Below are 23,085 nucleotides of genomic sequence, written 5' to 3' on the forward strand. Positions count from 1 at the left end.
GGTCTTTTAACTGGAAACTGCCTGGCTGACTATATCTCTCCAAACCCCCTTCCCTTAATGCCCTGACTTGGTAAGTACAAGGCCCATCTCGTTTTCCATGAGTTTGGCTGTTTAAGATCACACCTCTACCTTTCCTTTCCTGTCCCTTTTCTAATAAACCTGCTCTTAAAAAAAAAAAAAAAAAAAAAAAAAAAGATTGTACCTCTTGTACCTCCAAGGAAGAGTATCCAATATTGTTTTTCTCTCTGTTACTGCCTATGGCATAATGCCTTCAAGGTATATCCACATTGTCTCAAATGGTACAATTTCTTCTTCATTTTCTTATTGCATGGTATGTGTATGTTTTTGTCCATTCATTCTTCAGTAAACACTTAGGTTGTATCCCTGACCTGACTGTTATAAATAATGCTGCTGTGAAAGTGGGGATGCAGATATATTTTCAAAGTTAGTGTTTTGCTACTTTTAGATAGATTTTAAGAAAATACATGTATTTTAAACATTTAAAAATTGTTAGTATAATTAGCCATTTAGCCATGAAATAAAGAAAATATCATGTTGGGTGGATTATGGCTCCATTAATGTAAAAATGAAAGAAATTAATTATTTTAATAGAATTTTATCCCTGTGAGAGTTGATGCTGGTAAAATTAGTGGCTCTATCAAGAAAAATGGCAAAACTGAATTTCATAAGTGAAACAAATCAATTTCAAATTATATGAATAAAAAATAATTAAAATAATGTGTGTCTATCTCTAGACAGAATTGTAACCATACTGAAATATTACTAAAATGCAAATTTGTATAAACCTAAATAATTCTACATATCATGAAATTCTGTGTTAAAGATAGCTAGCTAAAGTTGTTTATAAAAACTTATTATGTGAAATCAGGATGATGAAGGGTTTCTTTTGCTCGGATTGCTGTAGTATTTTGGATGGCTGTTTCTCTTCCATGTTTCACTGTAATGGCATGTTACTTGCTTTTTGCTGTTTTGCTGTGTAGTTATAATACTGCCATCACTACACTAATTAATAGACTGATTTCTGCACATAGGTAAACTATGCACTATTGCATTGGGTACTGTTACACTCATAGAACTTTCAGAAACATTGTGAGTCCCCCTTTGCATAAGACCATGAGTTTAGACTGAATTCATTGTGAAGCAAAAACTGCACTTTGCAGATCAATGACTATAGGTTACTCACATTATAACATGTATTTCTAAGTACCTAACTCATGAAATGATTTTTTAATTTCCAGTTATATTCATAGTATACAGTGTTTATTGGAATAGTGCTGTTTCTAAGGAAAGTAACAGGTACTAAATAATTTAGTTAATGGGTTTTAATTTCATATGGGTTCCAAGGTACGGGAAATACGTTTTGCTTTTGTTATTCTTACTAAGTTTCAGTTATGTTCTTAGTTACAGCTATGATTTGTCCCACTCACTTCAATATAATCTCACGGTCTTACGAATGCCCCTGGAGATGTTGAAGTCAGAAATGACCCAGACTCGCCAGGAGACTTTTGACATCTTTGAAGATGAAGGATTAATTACACAGGGTGGCAGCGGTAGGTGATTTTCAGCACAGCTAATGAATGTTAATGTAGCACCCATGAAATGAAATCTCATTTTATTCCTCACATTTCTCCATCCCTCATTGTTCTTTGCCTTTACATGAAGATTTTCCAGATACATTAATGTAATCAATTCATTTTTATAGAGATTGTTAAATAACAAGTGATTCTGGTACAGGGCAAGGAAGAGAGGAACACCACTGAACCCCCAAATCTGCCTGCTCTAAATAGGTTCTGCCACCTGTCCCATCAAGACAAAACATAGAAGACCTTTAATGGAAAGGAACTTTAATACAATTAGTGTGCAACACAGAAAAGACAAAGAAGATAGTTTCTAAGTCAAACACTCAAAGTCACCCATCTCCTAGTGGGTAAAGTCTACCCAAAAGGGATTGGCCCAAAGCAAGGCCTGAAAGCCTGTCACAAGTGTAAAGCACCTTCTGGAAGGGACTCATAGTAAAGGGTCAGAAATGGCCAGACAAGTCTGGGAAGAAAAAAAGCAAAAACAAAATCAAGATAAACGTTGCTATAGTCAGCCTGCCCATCAGTATCTCACCCACATGTTTCACCCAGTCCAGGACTAAGAAGCAAGCACAGTTTCTTCATGTCTCTCTGCTACATGTGTCTCCCTCACGTCACCTTCTGGCTCCCTGTCCTACTTCCTTCCTCTTGAGTCTCCTCTCTAGATTTTCCTCCCTGCTCAGCTCCACCCTCTTTCTGGGTGGGGCAGGGAACCTAGAACCTCCCTGTTCCTGGGGGCTACCCTGTTACAATTTCAGTTGTGGTTCAGCCAGAAATTTCATGCTAGATTCTTGGGAAGACATTGTTTGGAATATGTACAAAATTTTAACCAGTCATGTAATTTAGTACTAGACTAGACTTTTGGTGTGATTTAAAGTGGTACTCATGGTTGCTGCTCTGTGCTGTTTCTTGGTTTTATTTATGTATTTTTTAGCCATGTCCTTAATTTTCTAGTTATTTTCTTTTCTCTTAGGGTTAAAATTGGTACACATCAGAAAATGTCATTATTCTTTGACATTGTACAGAATCTGCACAGTGTGCTGCGTGATGAAATTAATCATATCCACTGAAAATGGCAATGCTATTCATCAGGCATTTTTATTTTGAAGTTTAAAACAGAAGTTTAAAATCTTGAAAATGAGCTGAATATCAACTAATTTATTTATCTTTCTGACATCTTTTATTTTCCAGGTGTATTTGGGATCTGTAGCGAGCCTTATATGAAGTATGTATGGAATGGTGAACTTCTGGATATAATTAAAAATAATGTGCATCGTGACTGGCTATTGTATATTATTCATGGGTTCTGTGGGCAGTCAAGTATCCTTTAAAAAAAAAAAAGAACATGTTATTTAGCTTATGTTTAAACCCATTTGAAGGAAACGATGTACAAACAGGCATTTTATTTGTGACAACAAGTAGTGAACACAAAGAGGAATACAGATCACTGGTATGTAAAAGAGAATTGGAAACAGGTATTACATATCATGATTATTTGGGAGGAGTAGAGAATCTAGTAGAAAGATGGTGTAGGTTCAAAGGAAAACTAGAACTTGGGCTAGACCCTGAACAAACTCAGGCCAAAGCAGCAAGCAAGGAAGCTCTTTGAGTAGAAATGGAAAAGTCCTTGGAGATGTGCTGGTGCTCATGTATACATCTCTGGTAGGTGTAAAGTTGGGGGAGGAGGAGGGTGTAAGGGGGCCAGGTTGTCAGTTACCAGATTGTTTTGATGTCAGACTAAGGACTTTGGATTTGGTATGAACACTTCAGAGAGTTAGGTTTTTCATTTGTTTTGCTTTTATGAGAGGGTGACACATGTGAAGTATTTAAGAAGCTTGAGTTGACAGCCATTTTCAAGTTGGATGAAGTAAGGTAAGACTGGAAGGAGGGAAATGAGTGAGAAAAAGATTATAATGGTGTAGGTCCAGGTCTGGATTGAAAGGGGGCATAATAGATTAAGTTGAAGTAGATGGAGTCTTTGGTTAATTTTGTAAGTTTGTCTTTCATTTCTAGCTACGTTGAATCCTTCTAAAAAAGTACTTGTATGTTATAAAGCTTAGGATGGCAGTGTATACTGTTTATGTTTTTGAGATCATATAGGGTATTTTTGTGTGTTTTCAGCATGTTTTCTGATTGACATTCTTCTTGTGTTTTAGACATTTTGAGACCAAGGTGAAAATTTTAAAGGAGTGGGTGATAGTTACCAATATTATGTTGTTTTGTACTATAGCATTTGGGAAGAATGGAATCAAGGGGCCCAAGGGGTACAGCAGGAAAGGTTAACCTTGAAGAGGGCTATTGTAAGTGTGGGTGAAGAAAGACTAGATGATGACACAGGAATTTTGAAATGAAGATGAGTGAGATTTAAATAGTGCATTACATTAACAGTTTCATTACTTTCTCATTAGGTTCAACTGGTGAGGGTATTATCTGCTTGATCCTTTATTGAATAATGACATTTGTTCCTGAATTACTTTTTCTGTTTCCAAAAGTCAAATCTATCTGGACACAGATTTTACTACCAAGGACTCAAAAAACATGTGCTACTGTTTCTAAAAGGAAGTCTTAAACTGAATCATATTGCTAAGAGTTAGCTCAAGATTTGGCTTTTTATTTAAAAGAATGTCATAGATTATAGTAAATAGCATCATAGATTATAATTTTGAAGCTCACTAGTTTAAGTGACATCAAGAATTTAATGAGTCCTAAAGTCTACAAATACTAAAAACAATTGCTGTTCATTGAGCACTTATATATATTACCTATTTTAGTCCTTCCAACCACCTGATAAAGTTAGTTACTTTATTAGTACTTACACCATTCTATAGAAGATGAAACTGAGGTTCGGGAACTTAAATAGGGAACATAACTAGTAAGGTGTTCGTCGGCTAAACAATTCACAGCATTCAATTTTTCCAGTTAGGAGACATTGAATTGCTTTTACAGTATTATACTCACTCTACTCCCTCAGCATTATATATTGCTGTTAATTCACATATGCTCCTTTGAGAAATGTATGCTCTGTAAAGGCTAAGGTAGAATTAGTTGTGCCTGTTTACATCCTTTGGTTGGCTACAGGGAGAAAGACCAGGTCTTTCCTTAGCCAGAAACCCCAAGTGTAATTGCCATTTCCTCTAAAACTGGGAACTACTCCTTCAAGAAGGCTGCTTTTGCTATAACACTTGTATGATTCAAAAGAACTGTCAGACCCGGTGCTATCCCATTCTTGGGTGGTGCTTCTTGATGCTTGTTAATCCAATGGACAAGATGTATCTAATTTTGCATTTAAGGTGTAATGCCTCTTTTGGTGTGTTGTCAGTCATTCATGCTAAAAGGCTTTAACTTGATTTCTAAGAGCTATTGATCTACGGTCGACCAGTGTATGTCACCCTAATAGCTAGAAGATCCAGTAGGTTTGCTGGGACTCGTTTTCTAAAGAGAGGTGCAAACTGTGAGGTAAGCTTTAAAGTTTTTCTGACAGGTGAAACAAAGTAGATTTCAGAAGGTGGAATTACTTAATTTGGGATGTTATCAACAGAAGAATTTTGTAGCAGCTCCTTCTTCCTGCTTGTATCTCTGCAGATGTCCTTTACTCTTCTCTCCTTTTATAATAAACTTAGTCTCTTGAATAAAAAAGAATAATTCCTTAGTGAATCTGAAATTTGTGAGAAATATGACTAATATACAGATGTTCTGAAAAGTCAGTTACCTTAGAGAGTATTATGCAATGGTTTAGGGAGTTATGAAATGCCTAATGTTTTGGAGGATGAGCCATTTTGTACTATATGGAAAAATATAGTGCATACATAATGCAGAGGCCCAGGGAACAGAAGGGAACATTTACTGGAAATGTATTTCTGATAGGAAGACCAAATTGAGAGAGACCTTTACTCTCCCTCTGTTTTAGTTTGTATCAAAGCAGACTCCTTATTCTGTTCACCACTAGAAAATAACAGCAACAAAATTCACCTCTCAGATGTGTGATTGAGTAGACAGATTGGTTGAGACATTGGCTTTTGATGATCTTAAATCAGCAACATTTTTCTTAAAAGCATGAACAATGAAAATAGCTGTAACTGGTCCTTTAAAAATGAAAGTTTGCCACTTTATTATTTATTTTTAAAGATCGAAAGGATAATCAAACAGAAATATTATTAATGCCTCTAAAAGTATTCTTCGTCATATCCTTTATATTTTTATAAATAAAACATCCTCAATGCTTTTCTCCCCATCTATTAGGCATTATTTGGTGCTCACTCTTTTGTGCTTTTAAGTCCTCCTTAGTCTTTAGAATTGACTTTTATATCCCACTGTTCTTTCACTCCTCTATGATCTCATGTAATTGTTTTTCTTTCTTGTCTATCACTATTTATGCCACTCAAGCTGTTCTCTACTATTTGTGTTATTAGCTATTTTATTTTATTTTTTCTTAATCTATTCTCAATTTATAATTGTCTTCCTTTATTGCATTTTAATGGCTTTCTAATGTGCACATTGAATTTTGATCAACATTTACCTCTGTTAAGACATACTAAGAATAAGAATTATAACTCCATTGTGTACTTGAAATTTTTCCATTAAAAATTCTAAGAACATAAAATAATTTTAAATGTACTTTTATTTTCAGGGTGATGTTGCAAATGAAGTGGAGACAGAACAAATACTCTGTGATGCTTCTGTAATGTCTTTTACTGCAGGAAGTTATTCTTCGTATGTACAAGTTAGAGGATCAGTTCCTTTGTACTGGTCTCAGGACATTTCAACTATGATGCCTAAGCCACCTATTACATGTGCGTGGAATAATCTTTTTAACATTATCTCTTATTTACTCACTGATTATGAACTTTCATCTAGATGTCGCATAAGTACTTAGATTTTTTAGCTAAGTTTCAGTACTGGAAAGTAGTTAATTTAGAAGAGACATCTATTTTTCAATAACTTTTTTTTTAGTTTGCGCTATACATTTTTAATATTTTAAATATTCGCTTCAGAAATGTAAAAATCAATCACATTCAATAAATAGATGAGGACGAATGCCTGATAAACTCCTCAAGAGGAACTTGAGAATTGAAACTACTAGAAGATTAGTTGAATTACATTCTTTAACAAAAATCCTGCTTTAAGTTTGATTCTGGTATTCACTCATCTTTTTTCCCCTTCTCAGTGGATCAGGCAGATCCATTTGCACATGTGGCTGCCCTTCACTTCGATCAGATGCTACAGAGATTTGGCTCGCCCATCATCATTTTGAATTTAGTGAAGGTATTGTTTGCTCATCTGTTTGGTTATGAAATTCAGTTATCCTGGGCAACTTTTTTCTCAGCACAAAGGGTTTGCCTCCTTATTTCTCATCAGAGGAGATGCTTAATATATTCATCTGCTGTCACATCTCACTGTACTCTAGTCTCCTAAGCCATTCCCATTTGGCCTCAGAATCCATGTAACCTCTTCCCTGGTACCTAGGACAATCAGTGGTATGTTTGCAAGGGAAGAGAGCAATACACTATGTCAGTCTTTTGACTTATTGTGTGAGGTAGCTATGGGTGAAATTCTGATTAAATTTCTAGGATAATTTAGGAAGGAAGCATGGAGATGAAACAGCCACAGCCTAGTCTTGATAGCCAGCTTTCTTGACAATCCAGATGGTATCCAGGACAAATTAGTACATAACTAATTAGGATACGGCATGTTTCACAATGAAGTAAGTGATCAGCAACAGAAAATACAGCTGAAGGGTCAAATAAGATGAAAATGGAAGAAATGCTCATTGTTGTTAACAGCGTTGAGGACATTGACTAAAATGAACTGAGGTGTGGTTCAGCCGTGAATACCTAAACTGTCTATAATGTTATAATGCAAGATTACTTTGATTAAAAAAAATATGAGCAAGTGGTAGCATTGAATATAGTATCCTTCCCTTGCACAGGAGTACCTGATGAAAAATGAAGGAGAAGTCATGTTTTTTTCATTTTCTAAAGAGATCCTAAAGATATGTTTAAAAGCCTATAGGGAGTGTCAGTGGGAAGCAGTACAACATACAAGAGAGAAGAAGAGTGAGAAGTGGCATCATGTACTTACAAAAGGAGGAAAGAATGAAATGGGAAATGTGGATAGAGAAATTGTTTCTGTGATGGGACTGAGAGTCATAGGGTGTGTACTTTCTCCTGATGGCTTTAACTTCTTAGGGTGGGAGGAAAGGTCATCTGCTCAGCTTGAGGGTAGTGTAAGTTGGGAGGGTAAGTTGACTTGAGACACCCACAGTCATTCTTCTATTGGCTGAATTTTATTGTATGGGCTCTTGTGTGTCTATAAGCACAAATAAAATCGATGATTGGGTTCACTTAATTTAATTTTGTCAGACAGGTATGATATAAAAAGACAGCATCAGAGAATTTTTGGGTATGGTAAGAGCATTACAGAAGTGGGCCAGGAAATCTGAGTTGGATACGCAAGGGGACAAATTCGGAAAGCTGGTCCACAGAGTGGATTGAGGTCCTTGTGCGGTGAGGTATTTAAAACAAGATATCTTACAAGAGACTCTGGATAAGAATTATTGAAGGCAAAGGAATTACCTGTGATGCTGACTTTATTAAAGATCTGAGGGTGAGAAGTAGAAGAGGACCGCTGTAGAGGTTCTGAAAGTTGCCCAGGGTAGAGGCAAAGCTCAAGGTAGGGAGAAAGACTGTAAGCCAGTTCCCAGGAGAGGCCCAAATAATGAAATTCATGGGTTCAAAGGAAGAGGTGTATATATGTGTACATGTTTGTGTTTTAAATCAAGAGTTTGGAGGAATATAGCCTGAGAGGTGCCAGATGGGGAGGAGGAACGAGGAGGGGGAGCTGGATACAGTGGGAAAATCAGCATCACTTCTTCCTTTGTTGTTCTTTGGCTGATATAATTAGTGCAGTCAACCAGGGGCTGACATTGTAAAATAAGTCACTCTGACATTAAACACATCATTTTCTAGGCTTTCATTTACATTAATTCACAATCATTCAAAAGTTTCATGCTCTTGATTTCTTGCATCTGTCAACTCAGAAAAATACAAGGCAAATAGCTGGATAGTCTGCAATCTTAGCCTCCTGCTGAATATTAGTATAATATATACTGTTGGGAAATTAAAGTAGGAAAACTCCAGTAACAAAAACCTTCATGTGTACTTTTCCAATAAATGTGTAGAAATTAAGATGTTGTTTGTATAGAAATAAATTATTGCTAAAACACTATAATACAGGTCTTCACTATAATTTATACATTGACCTAAAGCATGTATGTTCTCCATGTTTTATAGAATTTATATATAGTGGTTAAAAATGAGAGTTAGTCCAAATTCTCTATTAAATATCCAGCATAAAAATAATAGCTGATAGCAGTGTTATTTTCCAGATTTCTCAAATGTACATTGTTTTTTAAAATATTTAAAGGACTGTGAATGGATTTAAAATTGTACTTGTATTCCATTGTTATAACAGTACTGGCACCAACTAGAGATTAACTGGAAAATAGTTTGGGAATTAAATTTTTTTTTTGTGAAATAGAATTTTTTTGGTCATTATTTTGTCATTTTACTGTCATATACTTTTGTCAGTTCTTTTATTTGTAAGATAAAAGATGTTCATTCAGTTCACTGGAAGAACCTTATTAACTTGTGATAAAGGGGTCAAAGAAAGCATGTGTGTGTATAGAGTGCTACTAACGGATATTCACTCATCATGTTGCTTCCCCGTGAAATTACGAAATCGGACTCTTCTCTCAATTTCTTTTCTCTTTACCCTCTATAGTGAACTACTTCCACACCTCCCACCCCTACCCATCCCACTTGTCGGAGTTTGAGATACTAATGATAGACATTTCACAGCAATCTCTATGCTTTTTATGCTGCCACTGGCGATGAGTAAGAAATTAGCCTGGGATCAAGTATAACCCTGCATAAAGGTTCTCATCTGGGGACCCTGGATAGCTGTTAGTGTAGGTCTCTGAACCCTTTGAAATAATATGTAAAGTTCCTTGTATATTTGAAGTTTACATTTGATTGCTAAAAGAGAATGATTCTATAAAGACTGACTAAACAATCCACTAATATTAGTCCACTGTGAAACAGCAATGCATGAATAGATCCTTTACATTGGGATAACTGAAGGTTGATTAAACAATCTTTTGTCTACATCTCATAAAAAGTTAGATTTGATATAAACATTTCAAATAGTTTTCATCTCTCTTGTTGACTTACCATGCTGTTGAGAAAGTTTCTTTGTATATAATTTCATTTTTCCAAGATGTAAAAATAACCTAAGAATATTTTCATCCTAAACTGGTTTAGCTCTGTTTCTAATCAATTCTTATCTATCAATAATTCTTCCATTTCATTTATTCAGCTGTAAAATGGATACCCTTTTTTTTCTTTTAAATTTCCACAGTGGTTATTTAATTAAAATCATGGCAGTTGAAAAGTAATCACCATGATTGAAAACAACATAGATTTATTTTCATGCCAGCAATAGTGTTGTAATACCATATCATTATCACTACTGCTGAATTGTTTTTTCTGTTTCTATGTTAAGGCCTGACAGGGATAACAATAAAAATAGTGAATTTTTGTTAATATTTACCATGTGCCAGATGCTTTGGTAAGAAGTTATTATGCTTTATCCCATTTAAACTTTACATTAATGCTATACGGAGATAATATTGGTAACCACCTTTTATAGATGAAGAAGTGGGGGCCTAGGGAAGTTAACCCAAGGTCACATGGCCAGTTCATGGCAGAGTTAGCATGCTAACCTTAGAGCTGCACAGTAAAGCACTCCCCCAGCTGAAGTGAGAGGCTGTGTAATATCTAAGGTTGTGCCACAAACAACGAGGCAGGTGGTCAGATTTAGCCCCAGGAATGCCTCTCAACTTCATTTCATTCAACCAGAGTATAAAAGTGCCTGCTTTGGTTACCTCACAGGGTATTTTCTAAGAGTTGTATTTAAAGCCAAATGAAGACTGTGAAAGTGCTTTCTGCTATGCCAGTTTAGGATTAATCATCCAGACCCTGTTGATTTCTGTACGATGCTTAGCTGGCTGGCATGGGGTGGGGGCTGGGGTGTGAGTGGGGAGTCCCTTCTTTTTGTCTTACTTGAGTGGGGTATAGAATATATAGGGTGAGCTTGTGGACTTCTTTTGGGCTGTGGGAGGGTGCCAGGAAGAAATATGACCTCCTTGAGTCTTCAAGTTTATTACCTGTTGATTTTAATTCATTGAAGTATTTCTTTGCATTTAAATTAACCTAAGTAGGTAAGTTTTATTTCAGTATATTTTTGTCTTACATTAGCTGAGAAGTAAAAATGTTAAGTCTATTCCTCTGATTTAAAGTAATTAGAATACTGAAAATCTTTGATTTTTGATAAAGGAACGAGAGAAAAGAAAGCATGAGAGAATCCTGAGTGAAGAACTTGTAGCTGCTGTGACATACCTCAACCAGTTTTTGCCTCCTGAGCACACTATTGTCTATATTCCTTGGGATATGGCCAAGTATACTAAAAGGTGAATAGATATTCATATATCTAGTTATATTTCCCCTTTCTTGTAATGTAAAATAGAGGTTGATGTCTGTGTTAAAGCAAATGCCACTCTCAATTTTTTTCATGGATTTGCTTCATGGATGTTTTGCTGTTGGCATAAAATTTCAGCACTAAAATTAATTGACCAGAGTCCTGTTTGCCTGTTATTTACAACATCTGCAAATTCTCCTAATCTATCTATTTATTTCAAAACATCTCTTCTCTATTCTTTTCCTTAGTTTTGCTTTTTTCTCTTTCACTCTGTTTCTCTTTTTAATCACTTTCTCAGATGCCATTTTCTGTTGGTCTCCCTCTGGATGAAGCTGCAACAACTCCTGACTTGTTCATTGTAAATCTGAGAGCTTTAGTATAGTGCTAAGCCCCATTGGTTGGTTGGTTCCAGAATGTAAAGACTTCTCTGTATTCCCAGGGCTGCTCTGTGCCTGGAAATCTAACCTTCGTGTTCTGCCCTAAATGCAGCAGTGCCACCCACAGCCTGTGTTCCTGTTGTGTGTCCCCCACCCCAACCCCTTGGGTTTGCTTTCCCTCTTCTCTTTTACCTCAGAATGATTGAAAATTCATCTTGTTTAAGGAACTTTCGCTAACCCTTCATTGCTCATTTACAATTAGCAATATTAAGTCTATTTTGAGGTCTTATTTTTTTAAGTTACTGTATTTTTTACATGCAACTCATTTCTTTTCTAAACCATTTAATGCTAACTACACGTACACAGTTGCACACCCTTACACACACAATTACGCTTTCTCAGAAAAGAGAAATTATTGTGAGCCTGTTTGTAGGCTGGTGCCATTCAGATTAATTTGTTTTCTAGTGCTTTCTTCTCCTGCCACCCTCATTGTACATTGTGCATTGTGTTCTCTTTGTGGTCACTTTATGAATGCGCATTGACTTGGCTGACTTAACTCTTGAGGAGTGAAGGCTTCTCCCAAGGGAAACTTCTTGCAGGGATGTAATGTGCCAAGATTAAGCCTTGTCAATACTTAATATTAAATTACAGGTCCTTCCCATGTCTTTGTATAAAAGCTTACTAGTTATTGAGGATACTTTGAGAGATTTTAAAAATGAATTATCATTACTTTCAATGTGATTTACTTCAGTTATAAAGATGATATGCTTTAAAACTTGGGATTTTCTCACCTATCCCATTCTTCCTCCTCAGCAAACTATGTAATGTTCTTGATCGACTGAACGTGATTGCAGAAAGTGTGGTGAAGAAAACAGGTTTCTTTGTAAACCGCCCCGATTCCTACTGCAGCATCTTGAGGCCAGATGAAAAGTATGTATAGTATTTAAAAACTTAAAATAGGCCCTCCCTGGTGTTGCCTTGTGTTAACGCACAGCACTAAGAAGCTAAAGCCACTTCATGAATTCAATCCTCACCCCGGAGATGACCCACATGGCGCAGCAGACCTCTCCTGACCCGCCCGCTGCTCCCCTCAGCAGTGTACTTCATTAATCTGCCTGTTCTGCTCCCCACTCTGTCCCTGGTGAATCCTCTCCCCGCCCCTGCACCTCTGGCCTGTATCCCAGTTATGTGTGCATAAATTAATAATTCTTTAAAAAAAAACTTAAAATAAATCAAGAATGTTGCTCATATGAATATAAAAATTTTGTAAATATAAGCAGTTTGCATGATTTGGAAATGGATGAATTTAGTGCTTTGGGGAGGTACTCTGCTCATGTGACTCCAGTGACTAGTCGTTCACTGTAAGGAATTACTCTGCTGGTTATTTGCGGTGAGGGATACTATGGAATCTTTATCTATTGCTTTGTGGAGATACATAAAACATATCTATAAAATAAAACTTTATGCAGTGAATTCTGTTTTTCATTATTAAGTAGGAATCGAAACTTGCTCACAATTAGTCTTTCATTAGTACTTTGTTAGCATCTTCCAATCAAGGATCTGTTTTATTTAATTGTTAAGGATAAAATATTATATACTTCTATCATTTTATTTCCAGCTAACCTAATTAGCTGTAATGTTAAAAAAAAAAAATCCCAAAGGGAAAACAATAACAAGCAACTAGTATTTGTCTTTGAAAGCAGTTCTTTGGTAGAGTTTGTATTTGTTACAGTTTAAATTTTCCTGGGATCTCTAAAATCACTTTCTCTAGGAGAACTGAAAAGACTCAACCTATTGCACCCATTGTTACAATAAAGCAAAATTAGCAAAAGGAAAAGGCAACAGGGGTAATGTCCAGAGGAAATCAAGCTAAGCTTCCAGAGTTCTCTCCCAGTGTAGTCATACAGAACATGCTTCATTTCCGCGTCAGCGCTTTGTGACAGTGTGGTGGAAATGCTACCAACCAGTGGAGCTTTCCAGAGACTCGGTGCAGTCTTTTTGTTGGAGGTTGGTCATGTGAGCAGTCTCTGCCTGTCATGTACCAAAACTCCAGAGTCTCAAAAGGAAACAAGGTGTTTAGCAAAACAATACTGTTTGTACAAACAGTTGAGGCTCAGGAAACCACTCTTGTCTGTCTGGGCATGGTGGAAACCCAAGTTTCCAGATGCCAACTACAGGCCAACCTTGCAAGCAGGCCTTTTTAGATAAGTCAAGGCGTGCTGGGTTAACTCTTTCCTTCAATGTACCTTCTTTTAAATAATTAAAATAAAATGTAGTTATCATTATATAGTACTTTATAACAAAACACATACTAAGTACTTAAAGAAAATAAGAAGGAAAATGATAATAACTTGCAAAGGAATGTTGCAAATCTCCATGAAGAAAAGTTGAAGGAGGTAGAGAACTGAGTGGAGAAGGATAGGTATGGAAGATTTTATTACAAAAAAATCCCTACAATTATTATTTATGTCTTTAGGGATAAAATGGGAAATGGGCTTACATTAAAGCAAGAGAGATTTTAGTTGTACATGGGTGACAAAATGGCAGTGTGGGAAACATTAAGATGTTCTTGGCCAGGGCTCTGCACATTCACTTACCTGAAAAGAATTGAAAGTGAACAGAATCAGGTAATTGTTCAGGTGCATTCACCTCCATTACCTTGATTTTATAATCTTAGTAAAGAGCCATTGATTAAAAGATACATTGATTTAAAAATCAATATAGATTATGCTATTAATTTATTTTTTTAATTATCTATTTTTAAACAGGTGGAATGAACTAGGAGGATGTGTCATCTCCACTGGCCGCCTTCAGGTATAGAAAACATTCTGTTGTTAATGCTTAAAGCTTATGTTCACAATGAATTTTTTTTTTAAAGCAACCTAGGAGAAAACTAATGTACTTAATGTAAATTATTACTCTTTTGAAGATGATTTTAACAAGCCTTGTTGCTAGTGTTTAATTCTTACAAAAGATATGCAGTTGAAATTATAATGGCTCATAGATTATTTTATATATTAAATTTTATTTTGGGAATAGAAACATAAACAGGAATGTGAAAGTAATAAATTAGGATGACTTTGAAAATTGAGCCAGATACGGTTGTTGTGTCTTTTAATGATGCATTAAGAATGATGCAGCCTCAACCACTGAATATATTTGTTTTGTAGAGATTTCAAAAAGCATATATTACTAATTTGTACATGTGGATAATGTTAGCCATTTGCTTTATCTTGTTAAACTAATGGAAAAAATTCAGACATAATTAAGCAGGTGTATTGATGCTGTGGGAGTAATATTAGGTGAGCAGAAACTATAACCTTTCTAAATTTGAAAAGTGTTCTTGAATATTTGTTCAGGAGTAATATCCTGCCTGTAGCCTTTCTTCTGCTTCTATTAAGAAATCTAAAGTAGTATGAGAATTGTTTGGTGATTGAATAATGGCTGAAAGTTAGGGTATTTCTCTTTAGACTGGCGTTCTTCGGACCAACTGTGTAGACTGTTTGGATCGCACTAACACAGCGCAGTTTATGGTGGGGAAATGTGCTCTGGCTTACCAGCTGTATTCCTTGGGATTGATTGACAAACCTAATCTCCAATTTGATACAGATGCAGTTAGGTAAGCCTAATGTTTTGCCCTTTGAATTCTGATAATTAAGGAAAGCAAACCTTACTACTAATTGGGGCTTTTATGAATTAATTTCTGCTTTTAGCCTCTCAAAACTTATGCTGCTAAAGTTATTATTCATATTAATTTTGTAACTAATATTTTTAAAAGACTTATGTGTTGTTGCCATGGTTTTTGGGTTTTTAGTTTGTGTTACTTATCAATAAATATTAAGTTCTTTAGGTAAACATGAAGTATTTAAACAAATGAGTTTTTAAAAAAGCAAATCCACTTTGCCTCTAAAAGAAAAGTAATGTACTTTCATGCATTTTGAATTAAAAATATAAGACATAGGCCCTCCCTGGTGGCGCAGCGGGTTAAAGCACAGCACTGAGAATCTGAAGCCACTTCCGCATGAGTTCGATTCCCGCCTGCCGCCTGCCCCGGAGGAGACCACATGGCGAGCCAGACCTCTCCTGGCCCGCCCGCTGCTTCCCTCAGCAGTGTACTTCGTAGATCTGCCTGTTCTGCTCCCCACTCTGTCTCTGGTGAAGCCTCTCACCGCCCCTGAGCCTCTGGCCTGTACCCCAGTTCTGTATGAATAAATAAATAAATCTTTAAAAAAAAAATATAAGACATAAAAATGATCCTTTATTAGGTATTACAGTTTCTTCACTGTGCATTGGATTTATAACATTGCATGAAACACTGCTTCTTGACAATACAATGATGTATTACTGGGCATCCGAGACACTCATAAAGGCTCTGTTACCTTTTGACTAGCCAGATCCACAGATACAACTGCATTAAAAACCTTAACACACACTTGAAGAAACATACATTCCAAACATGTACTTATTTCTAAAAAAGAATATTGTTTATCTGTCTGAAAAGAACATTACCATTTTTTCAGAGGCAATTCAGAGAACAGAAAATTCTGTCATGGGAGGCAAATTGATCTGGCAAGCTGCAGAAAGACATGAGTCTTTTAGCACAGTTAGAAGCAGCTTTGTGTGGCACTGGTGGGTCATAATTTTGGTGCCCCCTGCTTCCTTTTTGGTGTCTTTCATGACTTGTTGCTTATTAGAGTATCACAATAAAATTGAATACACTTGCATTTATCTTCAAGATGTTGAGGAGTCTCCTTGAAAGTGTCTACTTGTAAGATTCAGAGGAATTCATGAAAGTAAAAGATCTGTTTTGAGTTTGTGGCTAAGTAAATAATATGTAATGTGAGCAGGGGAGAAAGAGAGAGAGAGAGAGAGAGAGAGAGAGAGAGCGTGGTCAAGACAGGGGAGGGAAGAGCACAAGGTACTATGGTGACGGATCACAGTTGATGTGGTGGTGGGATATTTCAGGGGACTATACCTGAGGGGAGAAATCATATATTGTACCAAAATGAACAATGTAAGAAAATAAAAATGTTCAACAACAACAAAAATAAATGCAATACTTTTGGTAAAATTTTTTAATCCTCGTTTTTCTTTTGCTTAGGTTATTTGAGGAACTGTATGAAGATCATGGAGATACCCTGTCCCTTCAGTATGGTGGTTCTCAACTTGTTCATCGTGTAAAAACCTACAGAAAGATAGCACCATGGACTCAGCACTCAAAAGACATCATGCAGACCCTATCTAGATATTACAGCAATGCTTTCTCAGGTAATTCTGAAGTAATAGGTGTTTCTAGGACTTATCTGCATGTGCATTCTTCTTATGCAGATTTTAAACTATGCGGCTAAAATGAAAATGAAATATTTAGAAAGTTTAAATAGAAGTCTGGCATTTAGGAGATGCTCAGTAGGTAAATGGATAAAGTTTTTGCGTTTTAAATATGGCACTTTTAGAATTCTGGCTACAAGAAAGAGAGGGTGGAGAGTAGATACAAAGTGGGGAAGGGCCCCAGTGGACTATTGTGGAAGATAACGGGAGCTCTGGAGGTGGATGTGCTGTGAGGTGTAAACCCATTCACCTAAAACATATACAGTTTTATAAACCAATACTACTCAATAAACACAGTAAAAAAAAATAAATAAGTCACTTTGTATTTCGCCACTCATAATTGGAGATTTTCTATAATGTAAAATACTTTGATTCCTTAGTTTATATTCCATTCTTTATTGCTGTTTGCAGTATATAGATTAATTCATTTGAGGATATTTTATTGTTATGTTTTAAATGGGGCTCACAGTCTTGACATTTGTTTAAGAATGAAATATAATTTATTTTTTCATCTGTTAGTTAGATATGAATAGTATGTAATAACTAAATTGTACTCTTTGCTTATCTTATGCCTTGCAAACTAAAAGTAACAGATTATTAAAATGGCACTTTTCTTGCCTCTGTGCTCATGGAGTTTCCAACACAGTAGTATCACAGAACAGTGTCTCCATGCACCGAATTTATGAAGTAATGTCAGTGATGGATTCCATGAGTCTTGGGCCCTTGAACTTGATCAAGGATTTAAAAGCATCTAGAATACGGAGAAGAAAGATTGGCAAAGACATAGTTTGGAGTGAACTGTGGCCTTGCAGTTATTCTAATGGCTTTCTCTCTGTTATGTTTTGTTATTGTACTAGTTTCCTGGGGCTCCCCTGACAAAATATTACAAGCTGGTGATTTTAACTAACAGATTTATTGTCTCACAGTTCTGGGAGGTAAAGTCAGAAATCCTGCTGTTGCCAGGACTGTGTTCCCAGTGTAGCCTCTAGTGAAGACCCTTTCTTACTTCTTCTCTTCTAATGGTTTGCTGCTGAATCTCAGCTTCCACTACAGCACTTTAGTATCTACCTCCAGTGTCCCATGATATTCTCTCTCCTCTCTGTATCAGTGTCTTCCCCGCTGAGTGTCCTGACTCCTATTTGATTTACAGCCCACCTTACCCCAGGGTGACTGCAGGGTGACTGCATTTTAACCTCATCATACTTAGAAGGATTCGATTTCTAGATAAGATGCTACTCACAGGTACTAGGGATTAAGACTCCAACATGTCTTTTTGGGGAACATATTTCAGCCCATTACAGTTGTGTAAGTCCTGTGCCACAAAGCACATCTCTTTTGGGTGTGTGTAGCATGAAAGGTTTAAAACTTCCGTGATGGAAAGGGTCATTCACTCTTCTCCCCTGCTGTCATCATTGCCCATGTAATGGTAGTTATTATGGACACTTAGGGACCAAGTAATGTGTTTTTAATAATACTTGGGGGGTGGGGAAAGAGTGTGTAACTGTACATGATTTGAAAGGAAAGGAATACTACTGAAAGGAGATGGTCATGGAAAAGTAGCATGCACTTAATGGAAAGCTACAGTAAAATTATATGGAACCGAAAGAGGAACTAGTGGGAAAGAATTGTTTTATGAATACTGTGACTAAACCAGACTATTAGAAAAGCATGGTGTACTGAGGCGTACCACTTATTTTTAAATTGTAATGAATATTATATAATGATAATATATTTATAGAACCCTTCTCTTTAAAGCACTCAAAATAACTTTGTAAAACTTATGCCTCTGGAAGATACTTGAAATTAGATTTTTAGGAAATGTATCCTTGATTTGTATGGACAGATTAATGTTATTGGAAAACCCGGCAGGCCCCCTTTTACGCTCACTTTTTAAAAAGTCTATAGCTTTAATATTAGCGTGCTCTAGAATGTGCCCCTGACAAACATCTTTTGGCTTCCAAACATGAATGGCTATGTAATCAGTTTGGAGAACACCATTAAGGAAATATATTGGGTAACTAAATAACTACAGTAGGATGTTAAGGAGGCTTTATAATTCACTTAAGCCTCTTGTTAAGCTCTCTCTAATTTTTATTTTACTTACATTTTGGTAAGTCTGAATTTGTTGCTGAAGTTCTCAAATGTAGGGGAAAAAAACCACAGGATATCTATAACAGTTGATTACCTGTCTGTCTTTCTCTCCACCTAAATGTATATTCACTCATGTAAATTAAATATAATGTATGTATGCTTGCACAGAAAGAAACTATCCTCCTCAAACAGAGATTAAAAAAAAAGAAGCAGATTTAAAAGAACAGCTCAGAGTAATGACTTCAAAGCTCACCCCTCATGAAGAAGCAGTGGTTACAGAAAGTGCTGAGGTGGCATCACCCACATCGTGGTGGTGCTGTGAGGGAGCGAAACAGTTCCTTTCCCTGTCTGCCCACCACTGAGAGGGGCCTACGGAGGAGCAGCTTGTCTGGGAATGTTTCACTTTATCAAGAACAGTGAGATAGCTTTCTAGGGTCATCCTTCTAACAGCCAAAGGGAGCCAATTGGAAGCTGTTTTATTTTTAATAATATTGTAAATAATATCAATAACTAATTAAAACCCAATTATCTACCTGTCTTGCCACCAAAGCAGTTATATAGAGCAAAAGGAAAAATTGCAACTATTATTCTCAGCTTAAATTAACTACGGTTCCCAAAGGACACTCAAAACTACTTTAGTCCTACTGCATTTGCCCTGTGTGTTCATTCAGCTGTTTTCCCAAAGGCCATTATTTACCTCCCCTCCTTCCTTAACCTATAGCAGCCCCTAGTTCATGCCCTTACTCAGTGGAAAAAATAAATCCCTGGGGATGAACTTCCTCCTCTTCATCAAATGTGATGCTTGTCCTCATCTGCACCCATCGCATCTACTTTATATCATATTACCATGGTTGCAGTGCTGTGTCCCCCCTCTGTTCTCTGACTTCCTGCTTCTCCCTGAGACTATATAGATCTCCATCTTCTTTTCTGCCTTTAAAGAATCCATGTGACTACCCTGTGCCCACTTATCTAGTAGAGGATTCCCATCTTTTCCTTATCCCATCTCTCAAGCCAATTGTGTTGACTCTGCCTCCAAAATATATCCCAGCCCTTTCTGCTGTTTTCACTAGTGCCAACTCTGCAGTGACTGAACCATTGCAAGAACTCCTTAGTCATCTCTCTGCTTCCACTCTTGCTTATTATAGCAGCCAGAGTAATCATTTCAATGCTTAAATAAAATCACATCATTCCCTTCCATTGCACACGGAATAAGAAACTTTACAATGACCTAGAAAGTTTTCTGTGATCTGGCCATTTGTTGCTGATACTGCATTTTCCCTTGCTCACTGCCCTCCAGTCTTGCTGGACTGCTTTGTGTTCCTGGAGCTGGCTGGCTTGTTCCCCTGCAGGCCTTTGCCAGTCCTGCTTGGGCACAGCCCTCCAAACTCCATGTGATCACCTCCTTCTCATCCTTACAGTTCAAATGTTAAATCCCCAGACACCTTGCTCCACTGCTGTCCCTGATTACCCCATCCCTCTCAAGGCAGACTGTCTCTTCCAGAACTTGCATCCTCCGAAATACACATGAGCCAGAGTATGTCTTGCACACTACTATATTCCCAGTGTGAGACACAGGAGATTCTCAAATAAAAGGATGAAGCTGATTTTTTCCCCAATTATGAAACTGATAGGTGTTAACTTCAGAAAGTGCATAGTAGCCCAATAGCAAATATTTTAGCTCCGAAAGTAATTTCTTTGCTAATTAAAAGTGTTATGTTCAAATCTGATCTATTTAAATATACTTTATAAGAAAACTGGTAGTAGTTAACTGTTTAAATAGCATTTGAATGCTGTGCATTCCTTTCTCCTTTAAAGCTGATTGAATGCAAAAAGAAGAAATCATTTTGCTCTCTTGTTGGCTGTAACTAGAGAATACCCAACTGTGTTAAGCCCTTGTTTGTATCCAAAGTACCATTGTCTTCCTGAGGGTCATTGATTACCTTATTTGTGGTCAAAAGTAGCCAGAAAGAGCTCCTTAGGATCATTAAGGTTTTCTTATGTCCACGAACTAAGTGACCACAAATACCATAGATGTATTTGAAATTATAACACAGCAGTACATTTAAGAAGTATTTACTATGATCCTTTAAAGAAATATCCTTCGTTTACTTGTGTTTTTTACATCTTACATTCTATCATACTTGCTAAAAATTGAAGGAAGCTACTATTAGGTTTAAAAGATGAAAGAAACTACTTGAAAATAGGACTGAAAAATGGAAAGCTTCTCTAGAAAGAATTAAGATATTCTGAGGCACTATGAATAGAATAAATTGTTAAGTGCTATTAAAGCTGTTCAAGAAGTCTAATGTAATTACTATAAAAGCAGTATGTTTATTTTTATATTGTGTATAAAAATTGGGGCAGTAATAGATGCATCATTTAATATTCATGTTTTCTCTCAACAAATAGCTAAGAAAAAAAAAAAAGACCCAGATAATTTGGCATATAAGCATATCCTTTTTATATAACTTTTAGCCCAAAAGGTAAAAATGCTATTTTAATGGAACGCTTTCTGTCAAAATACCAATGTCTGGAATACACACTGGATATATCTTATTTCATTCAGTGCTTTTGCTGAAATGACTACATAGCCCAATGAGAGCTACATTGCTAATTTTAAATATATCTATGTTCACCATAGTTGTTGGAAGATAAATGATTTCATGAGACTGTTATCTTGTTTCAAAAGCAGTCATTGCTACTGTGCTATCTTCTCAGTTTGATGCTTATTTTCAGAAAGAGGTTATTATTGATACTGTGACTGTCTGCCCCAAGTCTGAATATGCAGGGTTGTGAGCCAAGACTGGGAAGGAGTAAATATAGGCTGCTAGGGAGGGGTCAGTACAGGTACTAAAGGGGAGACCAGCATTTGTATCATAATTAGGAGAAGGAACAGGAAATACAACATACACGTAGCTTTATTAGCTTCTGGTATAGACTGAAAAGGTTATTATGGAGCAGCGAGATAGCTAGAGTGAGGCCGTTGTCTGGGCCCACTCTGCCTTCGTTATCAAGCATAAAAGGTAATGGGCCAGGCCTACAACTGAGGGGAGCTGACACCATTGTAAATATTGTTTCTGCTAAAGACATAGAGAATATCTTTCAAGGATTAAAAGTGGCAATTACGCAAACCAGCTTGTTCAATGTTATATATGGCTAGGAACAAGGCCATTTTATTTATCTCTGAAGTCTTTCCTCACCTTTGCAATCCAATGAAGATGTATTTGTTTCAGATAAGCTAACAAATGTTGAGAATGTATTTTTATTCTAAAAGTAAATTATTACGACATTTCTTATAGATTTTTAAGAGCCTAAAACTGAAAAAGTTCATATTCACCATACATGTCACTGTATTATGAGAGGTATGGAGCAAGATGGAAAGCAGTTAAAACTGGATTTCAGTTCTACTTGAGAGTTTGGTAACTGTTTTAGATTTTGTGTTTACATAGGGCTTTTGAAATTTACTCTTATTTTCAGTGGTATGGTCTGTGAAATCACAGGTGTGCCCTGGGAAAACATTCTCCCCAGTTGTATATGCCAGTAATGGAGTTTCTAAAATACATATTTTTGCCTTTTAGATGCTGATAGACAAGATTCCATTAATCTCTTCCTGGGAGTTTTCCATCCTGTAGAAGGAAAACCTCATCTCTGGGAACTCCCAACAGATTTTTATTTGCATCACAAAAATACAATGAGACTTTTACCAACAAGAAGAAGGTATTTTACTTACTAGTCTGTTCATGTAGATTTGCTGTTGTTTTGAATATGAGCTCTTTTTCTTTCTGAGAAATAATCACCTAGGCTCACGTTGCCTTCTTACTGTTTTGCCATGAGAAATTTAATGTTCTGATCATGAATTTGAGAAATTGTTTTTAACTGTTGGTTTTTTGTGTTTCCCTAAGATAGAAAATATCAGCAAACATAAGCTATGGCTTCACTAAAGTATACCATTAATATATTTTTGAGTACTTCCTATAAATGTGAGCTCTCAAGTCTCTAAGATTGAGTCAACCTGATTTTGCAAGTATGACATCAAGCAGCATCACTTTGGAATTCCCATGTCCTTTCCTCTAGGAGCACAACCGACTCTTAAGTGACAATGATAGACAGGAAGCAAGTTCAGAAAATACAACAGCAGCTACCCCTCCCATCATATA

General features: G+C 36.4%; 1 protein-coding gene across 1 annotated transcript in view; it reads left to right on the plus strand.

Annotated features, from left to right (window-relative positions):
- FIG4 (FIG4 phosphoinositide 5-phosphatase) overlaps positions 1-23,085 on the plus strand; it is a 91,743-nt gene that overhangs the window by 25,255 nt on the left and 43,403 nt on the right. Inside the window, exons 6-16 of the mRNA XM_004673758.2 lie at positions 1,423-1,571; positions 2,790-2,918; positions 4,954-5,054; positions 6,226-6,388; positions 6,763-6,860; positions 10,991-11,124; positions 12,323-12,439; positions 14,278-14,323; positions 14,980-15,128; positions 16,611-16,777; positions 22,507-22,660. Of these exons, the coding sequence (XP_004673815.1) occupies positions 1,423-1,571; positions 2,790-2,918; positions 4,954-5,054; positions 6,226-6,388; positions 6,763-6,860; positions 10,991-11,124; positions 12,323-12,439; positions 14,278-14,323; positions 14,980-15,128; positions 16,611-16,777; positions 22,507-22,660 (1,407 nt within the window). The remainder of the gene's footprint in view (positions 1-1,422; positions 1,572-2,789; positions 2,919-4,953; positions 5,055-6,225; positions 6,389-6,762; positions 6,861-10,990; positions 11,125-12,322; positions 12,440-14,277; positions 14,324-14,979; positions 15,129-16,610; positions 16,778-22,506; positions 22,661-23,085) is intronic.

The sequence above is a fragment of the Condylura cristata genome, unplaced genomic scaffold (genome assembly GCF_000260355.1).
Source record: "Condylura cristata isolate star-nosed mole 26May11 unplaced genomic scaffold, ConCri1.0 scaffold00001, whole genome shotgun sequence".
Lineage (NCBI taxonomy): Eukaryota > Metazoa > Chordata > Mammalia > Eulipotyphla > Talpidae > Condylura > Condylura cristata.